The sequence below is a fragment of the Momordica charantia genome (assembly GCF_013281855.1).
Source record: "Momordica charantia cultivar OHB3-1 chromosome 5 unlocalized genomic scaffold, Mcharantia_2.0 BLBB01000005.1, whole genome shotgun sequence".
In the NCBI taxonomy this organism is placed as follows: Eukaryota; Viridiplantae; Streptophyta; class Magnoliopsida; order Cucurbitales; family Cucurbitaceae; genus Momordica; species Momordica charantia.
The window spans coordinates 3,721,887-3,734,472 of record NW_028275163.1 but is presented as its reverse complement, the minus strand read 5'-3'; the positions used below and the strand labels follow the sequence as shown (position 1 = coordinate 3,734,472).

The 12,586-nt window shown below is 34.7% G+C and overlaps 2 protein-coding genes across 5 annotated transcripts; one reads left to right on the top strand and one right to left on the bottom strand.

Annotated features, from left to right (window-relative positions):
- Positions 1-1,636: 1,636 nt before the first annotated feature.
- LOC111009331 (dyggve-melchior-clausen syndrome protein) lies at positions 1,637-8,724 on the top strand. 4 transcript variants are annotated; one of them, XM_088124017.1, is made up of 18 exons: positions 1,637-2,118; positions 2,589-2,828; positions 2,993-3,056; positions 3,139-3,268; positions 3,341-3,482; positions 4,093-4,335; positions 4,437-4,521; positions 5,003-5,105; positions 5,567-5,692; positions 5,769-5,921; positions 6,470-6,588; positions 6,859-6,946; positions 7,056-7,148; positions 7,255-7,344; positions 7,482-7,601; positions 7,698-7,789; positions 8,075-8,132; positions 8,434-8,724. In XM_088124017.1, exons 1-18 carry the CDS (start codon positions 1,929-1,931, stop codon positions 8,515-8,517), a joined length of 2,220 nt encoding a protein of 739 aa, XP_087980143.1. In that variant the 5' UTR covers positions 1,637-1,928; the 3' UTR covers positions 8,518-8,724. The 4 variants fall into 4 exon arrangements, with proteins under 4 accessions (XP_087980143.1, XP_087980142.1, XP_022138071.1 ...); XM_088124016.1 differs by having other exon boundaries at positions 2,984-3,056; XM_022282379.2 differs by having other exon boundaries at positions 1,638-2,118; positions 5,769-5,882.
- Positions 8,725-10,630: 1,906 nt separating this feature from the next.
- Positions 10,631-11,675, bottom strand: ELIP1 (Chlorophyll A-B binding family protein). Its single transcript, XM_088124018.1, has 3 exons — positions 11,432-11,675; positions 11,265-11,339; positions 10,631-11,185 (listed from the first exon to the last, which is right to left on the bottom strand). Exons 1-3 carry the CDS (start codon positions 11,576-11,578, stop codon positions 10,841-10,843), a joined length of 567 nt encoding a protein of 188 aa, XP_087980144.1. The 5' UTR covers positions 11,579-11,675; the 3' UTR covers positions 10,631-10,840.
- Between the last annotated feature and the right edge of the window lie 911 nt (positions 11,676-12,586).

The window sequence follows — 12,586 nt, the reverse complement described above, 5'->3', positions numbered from 1 at the left end:
CAATTCATCAACGTCGTATCTCTCTCTCCGTTGTGAGCCGTTGATTCTCGATCACTCGCTGGAGCGCAGTTGCACCAATCAATTGGGTAGACGCGCAGACACCTGATTAGAACTTAGAAGAAGACAACTTTGACCGTACTTTAATTAATTTATAAAATGACGTGTTAAAGCCACATGTCTTTATAGCTAAGGAAACAATCAGTGCCAAGTCAATGTCGAATGGAGTTGATCCCACGTCAAGCACTAAATCAAAATTATTATATTTTACACAGTGAAATTTTAATCTCTCTAAAATTAAAAACTAAAGTCTAAGTCTTTTCCTTTTGTCCTCTTACGCGTATTATTCAAAAGAATCTTAAATGTAAAGTTTACCATTACGTATTTATTGGCTTTTGATAACTTTAATAAATAACAGCAATTCTTGGATTTCAACTTCCAACTTTAAAATAGTAGGTATCATGGTTTAACTTTTTCTTTTTTTTTTTTACTTGGTTTAATTAGTTAAGATACATGTCATAATCTAAATATCGTTTGTTATGTTGTTGTAAGAAAAAAAAATTAGGTTTACATTGAAAATAATTTTCAAATGTGTAGTTAATAAAATATGGAGTCAAATAAAATTAGGGAAAACGTCAATTTTAACCCTTAATTTGACAAGATGTATCAAATACAACCCTAGACTTTAGAAGTATTACAATTTTTATCTTTGGATAGATTTTTGTTTGAAAACTCTTTGTTAATATTTGTGAGTGAATTAGCATAAATTAAATAGAATCTACAAATTGTAACACTTATCGAAGTTTGAAATTCAACTTGATATAATTATAAATATGATCAAAATTGATATAACTTGCTAAGTTTAATCTTAAAAAATATGATTAATTATATATAAAAAAAACCTCTTAAACTTTGTCATTTGTTAAACAAAAAATGCTCATATTATTTAAAAAGATTAAGTCCTATCATTTTTTTTACTACGATTAAGTCCTATCATTGACCCTTCATAAATGTTTTAAAAATAAATATTTATTAATATTTTGACCGGAAAGTTGACATGATAAAATCAGAAACAACGGGATAGTTAAGATTTCAAGATGAATTACAATAAAATACTCTTAAAGAATGCCTAAAACAATTAGCCGAACGAATAACCATCTAATGTTTGTGGAATATGTTTCGATGAAGAGAAGAGGAAGAAGAATAATCGTTGCACATCGATTGTCCTAACTCCAACATTTCAAAATGGCGTCGTCCACTATTCTAAACAAGTTTACGTGTTAATCGACGTGTTGTACCAGATTTACCAAGTAAACTTTAGGTTAAATATTAAAGAGTATTTTTTAAAAATTTATGAAGGGTCAAATGTAATATTGAAACTTTGGGAAAAATAGGAGTATTTTTATAAATAAATGGAAAAGTTAAAAGAGGCATTTTTTATAATTTAGCTTTAAAAATATAATCCAAAAGAAAGAAATATTGAAATTCCTTTTTCCCATAGAATTAATTGTTAAAAAGATATCAATATTTGAAAATTTTGAGGAATTACCGAGGACAATTCTGGAAATGGGGTAAATTTTATGACGCATCCATCGACGTCGTTAAACCGACAGTTCAATTTTTCTTTTTTGATTTTTAATTTTTCTTTGTTCAGTTCTGATTAAGCCTTCGATTGGAAGTTCCTCCGGTTCTCACCATTTCTCCTTGTTCGTTACGAACGGGAAAGGATTCTTAGTTTTCTTGGTGACAAGTCTGGTCAAGCCGCTTCGCTCTGAGTTTTTGTTTTCTCTGCCTGTAATGCCGTCGCTGTGAATTTACTACGGCTTGAATTTGCCTGCTTTGGACTCTGATCGGTATCGGCACCGTACTGAAGGAGTGAGTCGAGCACCTGAGCATCTCTAGGGTTTTCCATTTTCCTACTCGGTGTTTAGATGGGGGCTATGCCTTCTACGCCGCGTCGGACCAACTCACGGCCGCAGGATACGGCGGAGTACCTAATCGGAACTTTTGTCGGAGACGAGTCCTTCCCCATTTCCTCTGATTTCTGGCAGAAATTGCTCGAGCTTTCTCTTAATCTGCAATGGTCGACTCACCGCGTTCGACAAGCTTGTGAGCTTTTAGGTCGGTTATGCCTATAATTGCCCTAAATTGTTTAGAGTTGGATTTCGTTAGCTTAAACTCAGTTATGGTTTGGTTTTGCTCAAAGGGAAGTCTGGATGTGGAATTAAATGCGATCTAGCTTCTGGATTAGTTTGATATTTTATGTTAGTGGACACGATATGAGATTCCATTAAGCCTTGATTAGTGCGTAGTTGCCATGTCAGAGCTTTATTTGCCATGGCTTAAACTGACAGATTCTTGTGCGCATAACACCATTTGTTGTAATCAAGCAAATGCTGAGTTCTTAGCAATTAGCATGGTTTGGGGTGGGCTAATCCACTAGATATTAATATGAAATTCGCTGTGCTTCCATTTACAACTGTGCGACTAGATAAATTCAATTTCGATATTTAAAATACTTTTGCAGTGAAAGGTTTTAGCAACCTTGTAAATCTCTTTACATCTTTTTGGCTATTGCGTTACTTGTGCAGCTACAAACAACTACAAGACGAGGCATCTTGCAAAGATTTTAATCCACATGGCATGGTGCTTGCAGGAGTGCATTACGAATTCTGGAGCGTCGTCCTTGACTTATGAGAAGGCAATTAACGCTGTTTATATCTCATCTGTTTTCTTGAAGCACTTGATTGAAAATGCGAAAAGTGACAGGATTGGGGAGTTACATCTGTCCTTAAACGATAGTGAACATGTACCAAATGAATTCACAGGAGGTAATTCTTTCTTATGTGTTTAGAAAAAAGGTGACTTCAATCTCACAGTCTCAGTTGCTTTGCATGTATGACGTTGGTTAAGTTTGTATTAGCTGTTTTATTGGTATTTTGTAGTTTATTTGAAGTTCTGTAGGCTTCATTCTGCCTCGTTTTAGGTTTTGCAGATCAAAATGTTGAGGATCTTGTTATGCATTCTGTTCTTAGCTTTGTCGGTTCAGTTAATATAAGGTAAATGTTGGATCACTCCTTTATCTCGTTGGAGAGATATGTAGACTATTCTGATTATATACTTTTTTTTTGGTTCCAACAGCGACGATAAATATTTCCTCCATGTGGAGCTGCTTAACTTTTTGTTGATTGCCATGTCGACTCAACTTCTTTCTGGTCCATCTCCTAGGCCAAAGGATTTTAACCCATTTATTGATGCAGCCATGACTCAGGTAACTGGACTTTCAACTGTCATTACTTAAAAAAGTTCAAAGTTTATTGTTGCTGACTATTGAAATTTTCAGGACAGTGCCTTGGTTATTGTAGTCATGCGCAAATTACTACTCAATTATATAAGTCGGCCCAGCATACCTTTAAATGGTTCTTATCCCATATTTTCTGATGGAAACCAGTCTGGCGTCTTACAGAGAGTTGGTTCTGCAGCAGGTATGACACTTTTTCTTTCACTTTATTTGCAGTTTGTCAACGGAAACTAAGCCATAGGGATCACTTTAATATTTTTTTAATTGATTTCATTCCTTTGTAACCTTGGAGCTGATTTTGGAGAGTCTATGTGCCATTTTCTGTTTGTTGTGCGGCTTGAACAGTTGGTGCGATTTCTTGTCTAATTGCTGGTTTTAGATCTCTGAATATGTCATCTTAAAATAAGAAATCTTTTCTGAAGAGGCTGCTTTTGACAGATTTAGTAAACCTTTTTCAAGAGGCATTTTTCTCTCTTACTTGGCTCTCCATTAAACACTGCCAAATTTGTCTTTCAGGATTTGGTTTGATCAATTTTGTCACCATGCTACTATGCTTAATGCTTTTCTTGTTAAGTTCTTTACATCCATAAGCCCATATCACTTTGTTGTCCTAACTCGTCTGTAGAAGTTTCGTTTTTATTTCTTTCATTCACCCAAAGAAATCCAAGCCTACATATCTGGTTTGACTCATTTATTATATTTTTTATTGTGTACTTGTTTGTTGAATGTGGGAGACCATTTGGAGATTATTTTACTGATGAAGTCTCTGCTAACATATATATAACTTTCTACAGCAAGTCTTGTGTTAATGCCCTTCAATTATCTGGTCAATTCAACTGCCCAAGGCTCAAGAAGTCCACTGGCTGATTGCAGTCTAAACGTTCTGCTTATTCTCATTCATTATCGCAAGTGTATTGCTAGCAATGAATCTGCAGAAAGTGGTGATAACATTACTTCAGATTCTCTTTTAAAAGAGGATGGAACCTTTTATGATAATCCGTATTGCAAGGCCTTGGAAAATGCATCTGATGTTGAATGTAAGATATTTTAGTTTTCTTTTCTTCTTTACTATTTGCTTCTTATGGTTTATCCCGTTCATGTATATCTTATGCTGGTTAAATTCTACTCATGGTTGCAGTTGATCGCGTTGATGCAGATGGAAGTACACATAATGGTCCATTTGTGCGGTTGCCATTTGCTTTGCTGTTTGATACTCTTGGAATGTATGTATTTGCTTTCTTGTTTAACAAACGTTTAGAACAATATGTTCAAATTCAATTTGTTAAATGTTATGCTTTTAGGACTCTAGTTGCAACAGTCCTATAATTTCATGAATTTAGAAACTCTTTTTCATACTAATTCCAAGTTCATATTTCTCCCCCAATCCCCAAACCTTTCTTTTTTCTGTTTATTATTCTGGTGAACTATATTTCAGTTTAGTTCTGAATATGAATTTAATGCTTTCCAGCTCATCTTGAATTTCACGTCTACACTTTTTCTTGGGCAATTTTTGTTAAGTGACTGACATTCTGGAGGCACTCGATCTTACTGTAATGTAGCCTCTAGCCTGTAACACCTGGTTAAGAGAAAATATATGAATGTTTTGTAATATCTGCATTGACACACTACTTTTAGGCACGAAGGCAGATGAGATGAGACAACTTTCTACTTTGAGTTATCCTTGACCGGATTATGCTTCTGCAGGTGCTTAGCTGATGAGGCTTCCGTGCTTCTGCTCTACTCGTTATTGCAAGGGAATTCTGACTTCCTGGAATATGTTTTGGTGCGAACGGATTTGGATACATTGGTAAGTTTATGGAGTTTGCACACCCGAAAATATTGTACTGCATCATACATGCACATTTATCAAATAATATTACAATTTCAGTGTAAAGTCATGACTAAGTGCTTATATAGCTTGATAAGATTCAATTTTGATTAGCATTTTGTATGGTCAATGCGATGTTGATTGGTCAATGAGATTCAATTTTGATCGGTCAGTGTGATGTTGTGTCTTGGGCTGCCTACATCATACATACATATTTTTTAAATTATAGCACATTTCAGTGTGATGTTGTGACTAAGATTATTCTTAGATAGCTTGACGAGGTTCAATTTTGACTGGTCATTTTTGTTTGTAAATTTATACAAAAAAAATGTAGCTGTGTTAAGTCTGTGTGTTTCTAGTGATCATATTATCTGGCATGCTGTATATCCAATTAATGCAGTTATGTAACAGTTGATGCCCATTTTGCTGATTATATACAGTTGATGCCCATTTTGGAAGCACTCTATAATGCTTCAAGGAGGTCATCTAATCAAATCTACATGCTGCTTATTATACTTCTCATTCTTAGTCAGGATTCTTCATTCAATGCAAGCATTCACAAGCTGGTGAGGTCAATAATATTTGCTTGGATGGTTTCTTACTTATATGAGGTTCCCTTAAGTTTTATTACTATGAGCACAGATACTTCCAGGGGTTCCTTGGTACAAGGAGCGTCTTCTTCATCAAACATCTCTTGGTTCCCTGATGGTGATAATCTTGATCAGGACTGTACAGTTCAACCTATCTAAGTTGCGGGTATACCCTGACGAGCCATATCATTTAAATATAATTTTAGTTGAGTTGTTACAAAATGAACTTTCTTTGTGGTTTAATTTATTGACATATTGATGATAATTATGCTCATATGCTCCTTTTATCAAACCTCGGTGTTGTGGAATTATTTAATGCTTTGGATGGAATTAATAAATATGCAAATGCTTGTGGAGTGATGAATACTATTATCTACTAAGTCAGGGCCTTGGGGCGGGCACATGCTTTTTAAACCAGATAAATACCATTATCCATTTGCAATATGAAAATGATTATTATAATGGGTTGAGTCTGGCTCCGTTCCTTGAATCTCTCTCCTCCAGACACTCATCCTTTTACTGTAGTTTCTCTTCAGGGGTTCAACAGGGCGTCATTGATTGACTGAATAACTGACTCTCTTGAATTATTGATTTGTATTGAATCACGTTATAAGTTATATAATATACTGGTTGTTAAATATTTCAACTTGAGAATATTCTTGGAATATGTTCCCTTTCAGTTTCTTCTTCTGCTGCTCATTTTTTCAATACAGACACGTGCTTATATAATGTATATTGGTAATTATTCAACAGGATGTGTATCTTCATACGACTTGTCTTGCAACTTTAGCAAACATGGCTCCTCACGTCCACCGTTTGAGCTCATATGCATCTCAGAGGCTGGTCAGCCTTTTTGATATGCTCTCAAGGAAGTATGTCATTCTTAGTTGTTTCTGTTAGATTTTTGCCTTCATTTTTTTTTTGTATGTCGCCTATAAGACAATGTTGCTGATAGAGAGTATCAGAGACGAGCTGACTCCAACTTTAATTTACCTTTTGAAATGGGCGGACCCTTATGCATACCTTTTAATTTTACTATGGGAAGGCTTATTATCATAATTATGCAGACCATGGAACAACTCATGTATCATAATTCTTAGTTAATCTTTCGAGTTATGTTCTTGCTGTTATTTTGAGTGTAGGTATAATAGATCAGCAGAACTTAGAGACAACAAGGTTGATAATGCTAAAACCAACTCCATGGAAGTAAATTTCCCAGCTGATGATGCGGTAATTTACTAATAATTTGTAGGGTCAAAGTCTAATTCGTACATGGATTATATGCGTAGTTGCACAATATATTTCATCTGTTGCTAAAGTAGATATTTTTATGTCGTAGTCAACTGAGATGCATATTTATACCGACTTCCTGAGACTTGTCCTTGAAATTCTGAATGCTATTCTGTCTTATGCTCTACCCCGGAATCCAGAGGTAACATCATGGAAACTGACAGAACATTCAATAATTGGTTATATATTTTTGCCATTTACTCTTACTGACTTACGTCATCTGTTATTCAATCTGTACGCTTTGGCAGTTTATATATGCAATAATGCACAGGCAGGAAGTATTTCAGCCATTTAAGAATCACCCACGATTTAATGAACTTCTCGAGAACATCTACACTGTATGTTTCAAAAAATATTATAATTTTATTTATTTTGTCTTCTCATCCCCTGCTGTTGTTAATATTGCAATTTGACTTCGTTAGGCCTTGGTAGTCAGTTGCAGGTACCTATTTATTTACTTGTTAATATTGTGTAGGTATTAGATTTCTTCAATAGCCGCATAGATGCTCAAAGAATGGATGGTGATTGGTCAGTAGAGAAAGTGCTGCAAGTTATCATTAACAACTGCAGATCTTGGCGTGGGGAAGGCTTGAAGGTAAGGAAAAAATCCAACGCTAAGCAGATTAACAATGGTTTTTGAAGATCACTTTTCTTATTGTCCTTATTTCCTAATGATTTTATATTCGTGTAGATGTTTACTCAATTACGTTTCACGTATGAGCAAGAGAGTCATCCTGAAGAGTTTTTCATTCCATATGTGTGGCAGCTTGTACTATCAACCTGGTATCTTTCCTTCATTCTCCTTTTCTGTATAATCTTTAAATAATTTCATTGGACATCTCGAAATAAAGTCAGTTGTCCCTCTTGTTGATCCATGAAACTCTCTTGTAACCATATTTTAAAAGTACTTTGCTGCTTATCATTTTATGTTTCAGTGATGCAGTGAACATATATATTCAATCTCTTATGCATCATATTTTCCTTATTTGCTTGCCTTTTCTCTAAATCAGTCTTGTACGTGTAGCTAATCCATGTCTTCTCTTACACTATTACGTCTGATTTTTTCAGCGGATTCAACTTTAATGCTGGAGTTATAAATTTGTTTCCGGCCAATCTACCTTCAGAAGTAAGTGCCTCTATCTTTATACAGAATTAAATTTTATAAGGTAACCTGAATTTTCAGTACACGCTTATTAATGATAATGCAATATATAATTATAATAAGCTTTATAAAATCTTAAAATCAATCTCTGTTTTTGAAATTTGGCTAAAACTTCGACATGTTTAAAGAAAAAATAAACATAAGAAACAGAACTTTGCTTTTCAATGAACAATAAACAATAAACCAAGAGGCAAAATACTTATGGATGAACAACAAAATTGGAATCATGAGTTAATTTGTATGCTTATTATACACACAATAACAGAAAGAAGATGATGAAAATACGACACAACATGATAAGCAACCAAATGGTGAGGCTCAGAAGTTGGCGATCTACGTGGATCCTTAGGAGATGCAAGGTATGATAATATGCCCCGCTTCCCCCCCAGTAGAGATGTGGATGGTTTACGGTGAATATGAATATGTATATAGATGAAAATACTAGAAAAATATATTCATCCATTCTTTTCTGTTTATATGTTTTGAAGCAAGGCCCTCTGTAGATAAATTGTTTTCAGGAGATAAAATGTGTAATGAATAAGACACTGTGAGCAAATCCAATATCAAGATAAAAGTTTTTGGTTAATAAAACCTTTTGTTTTTAGGTTAAAAAATAAATCAAGTTCCTTTGATATGGGAGTGGGTTGGAACTGGATTGGATTATCTTCAATTGAAGGCTAGCCAGTTTATTTGTATATTTGCAACCTTAGGGATCATTATGTGCTTCTTATTCAAATATATTAGCTAGTTAATGCTTGCCTCCCGATCCTGTTTTTTTCCCTCTCCAAAACCCTTATCCCTAAAACCTTAGGTCTCGAACCAGTTTCTCCCTTTATCCATAAAGCTTAGGGTTCATTTTGGTAACGTTTTTATTTTTTGTTTTTAGTTTTGAATTTTATTAAGAAATCTAAGCATTTTAACCATTTATGTCTCAATTTTTAGAAACGTTCTGGAAATTGTTTAAAAATTTTAGAAAAAGTTGTTCCCGTTTCTAATTGTTTCAACTTAAATAAAGATTTTGTTTTATCATCCTTGAATCTATGGGTAAATAAAAAATAAGACGTTACCAAACGGGCTTTTAGTTTCTTTCTTTGCTTCTCTTTGTTATTTTACACAATTTAATACTTCAGTATTTGATCTTTTTGTTATTGTACCTCACTCTAATTGAATATTTGCTCATTGTCTCACTGTTACATTATAGAAAATACATCAGAGTAAGAAATTTATTAACATCTCGTGACACGGAATAATTGATAAACGTTGCAATTCTTCCCATTCAAATCAAATGCATAAGCGAGAGATAATAATGTGATACCCCATATAATACGTTCCATAGTTTGAAAAATTATTTAATTGTAAGTTTAAATATTGTTATTTTAAGTTTTTGTTTATTTTGGTTTTTGTACTTTTAAAACGTCTATTTTGGTCTTGTATTTTTTTGTTCTGGTCTATTTTAGTTTCTCTAATTTTAAAGCATTAGGATGTAGTTTAAAAGGTGATCGTTTAGTCTTTTTATTATTTATTCTTTTTATCATCACAATTTCAAGTGATACTATATTCAAGATCTTTTGAATTGGATTTATAATTTGTATTAAAGGATTTTGTTGGTATATAATTTGTGTTAAAATTTTAAAAATAGACGTAAAAATAGTAACTTTTACTAATGTTTTGAATTACATAAAATAGAATAAAACAAAAGTCGAAGTATAACAATCGAAATGGATATGTTAAATGTGCATATATTAAAATAAACTAAAGGTAAAGGTGAAAGTGTCTAAGATCTGAAATAGTATTAACCCTTATGTTTCCACTGACAACCGGAGTTCTACGGTTAAGACATCATGAGTGCAAGAAATTTTTGGCAAACTAAAATTAAGGATAAAAAAAAAGAAGAATAGTTGAAAAATGTTTCAAGTTTTCAACAAGTAGTTGCTGCAAAAAAAAAAAAAAAAAGAAACGATATTATTATTATTTAAAATCTAGCGGTTGTTTTAATTTTAATGTTATCGAGCTTCACCAAGTTAAGCATAGCTACAATGTTATACTACTACATAAATCATTTCGTGATAAATGAAAGTTTTACGTTTGTACTTCTCTTTCTCTAATTAAGATTTGAGAGGTTAGAAAAGAATTCTATCTTAGCAAATAAAAGTTTAAATTTATTTATTTATTTTATTGAAAAGAATGAAATTTTAAATTTTATTGCTAATTCAGGCATGTAAAATTATATGGTTAAGATGAACATCATGAAAGAAGAATCTAGAGAAAGAGAAATTTACAATTTTGTCCTTAAAGTTTGAGTTAAGTGTATTTTTTGTTCCTGGAGAGGTTTATGAGATGTAAAGTTAGTTCCTTAAAATTGATAAATAGTTATAAACGGTCACTCATCTCAATTGAACATCACCCAGCAAAAATATAATTTTTTTTTTCAATGGTTATTCTAACAAGAAATTTTACGGATGTTGATACTGAATTTTCTCATTCCAGACAGAATGAAGAAAATTTGAATTATATGATCTAAAAACATTTCTTAATTATCCATAAATGAGAGTGAAATCTCAGAGCTTGTTTGCACATGAGTCTATACATTCAACATCCAATTAATACCACTCTCTTCATCAACTCCACCAAGCGACAGAAGACGCCTCAATTTTGCATCTTAAAATTTCAATTTACACAAGGCTACCACCCTTCACATACTCAGTGAAGGCCAAAGCCACGAGACCCAACATAGCGAACCTTCCATTCCACAGCTCTGCATCGGAAGTCATCAACCCCTCCGATTTGGACTCCGCACTCACCCCTTTAACCAGAGGAATCAGCGACGCCAGCGATAGCACCACGCTCGTCCCCACGAACCATGGGATCCCTCCGTTCGCTATCTGCTCGAACACGTCCTGGCCCTTCGATGCTTCCACCGCCATTGCGGCCACGAATCCGACCATCGCTAGCCGCCCATTGATCCTCTCCGGCGCCGGTCCACTGAATGCCAAGATATCTGTAAACTTCGTACTCACCTGCAGAAATCCACAAATTAAGATCTTGCGACTCAATCCGGCGATCGGGAGTATGCAGTGAATATAATTAGGAATTTACCTTCGGCGCAGGCGATGGAGGCGCGGGGGATGGTGACGGAATCGAGGAAGGAATCGGTTGCTCTCTCTGTTCCTCCTGGAAATCAATTCAAAAAAGCAATCCACAAATTAAACCCTAGGAAAGAAGTAGAACCAATCACCAGGAAAACGAAGAGGCCGACAGCGTACCTCAGCCGCGCATCGCACTCGAAAGGAGGCCATCCTCCGAGAACACAGCAGATTCGCCGCCGGGAGACGGCGGTTCGTCGGGTTTCCACAGGTTCCTCGAGTTGCCGAGCTCGCCAAAAAGGATTGCATTACGGCTGAGGCGGCCATCGCGGAGGAATTAAACGACGTCGGAAAGAAGGAAAATTGTCTATCGAGGCTGAAACGGCGAGTGAACTGTGAATTGTTTATGACGATTCTTGCAAAACCCTGGGCGGGGTTTATATAGCGGAGGATGGGGAAGCCGGAAGGAGAGTGGTGGATATTTAAATTCCACGTCATCATTTTTATTTAATGCCAAATAGGACAGTCACGTGGGTTGGTTTGTCCACACATGAAAAGGGCAATGACGTGGCTTCATAATTCACCAGAAGAAACAAAGGCAACTTTCCTGCAGTGACGTGGTCGTAGGAAATTTCCAGATTATTATTATTTTTTTTTTTTTGCTTTCCATTAAAGATAAAGAGAACAAGCTAGTAGAAATAGAATACAAGTAAAATGGGTTGGGAGGTGGTGTCCATTTAGTTCTTGATGTTTGTAAAATGATTCTAAATGCTTCTTAAAACATTTCCACTATTAGTTGAGTATGTGACCTTAAGAATGATGTGGCTCTTAAATTGGTGTGATTAGGCAAAATATATTAATATAATATTAATTATTAGGGTGATTGTACTTTTTTTATCTTCTTCCTTATTTCTCCTCTTCTCACTGCCGGCCACCTCTTAGCTGCACTCATCTGGATCCTCGTTCATATCAAACGGCGAGATTCATTAAATCTTCCAGATCCAGAAACTTTTTCTTCATGGAAACAAGGGGGAGACTTCTCCAAGGAGGGAGAGATTTCAGATCTCGAAAAGGAGACTTCTTGATTATCGTCGATAATTCAACAGCTACGTCATTCTTAAGGTTAATCAATTAGCGATCAAGGGACAATTTATAACTATTTTACAAGTTTTAGGGACCAAAAGTGTCTGTTTCAAAACTTGACGAACAAATAGATACCCACCCCAAATAGGAACCGAAAGTGTCCATTTTCAAAATTTAAAGACTAAATAGGCATCTATCCCAAACCTCAATAACAAAAAGTCTATCATACCATCTAACGTCTGATCTATTCAT

Coding starts and splice junctions, on each gene's coding strand:
- ELIP1 (XM_088124018.1), bottom strand. CDS start 11,578: ATGGCCGCCTCAGCCGTAATGCAATCCTTTTTGGCGAGCTCGGCAACT. Junction 11,340..11,431: donor GAGTGCGATGCGCGGCTGAG/GTACGCTGTCGG, acceptor ATTGATTTCCAG/GAGGAACAGAGAGAGCAACC. Junction 11,186..11,264: donor CTCCATCGCCTGCGCCGAAG/GTAAATTCCTAA, acceptor GGATTTCTGCAG/GTGAGTACGAAGTTTACAGA.
- LOC111009331 (XM_088124016.1), top strand. CDS start 1,929: ATGGGGGCTATGCCTTCTACGCCGCGTCGGACCAACTCACGGCCGCAG. Junction 4,336..4,436: donor AAATGCATCTGATGTTGAAT/GTAAGATATTTT, acceptor TCATGGTTGCAG/TTGATCGCGTTGATGCAGAT. Junction 6,589..6,858: donor TTTGATATGCTCTCAAGGAA/GTATGTCATTCT, acceptor TTTTGAGTGTAG/GTATAATAGATCAGCAGAAC.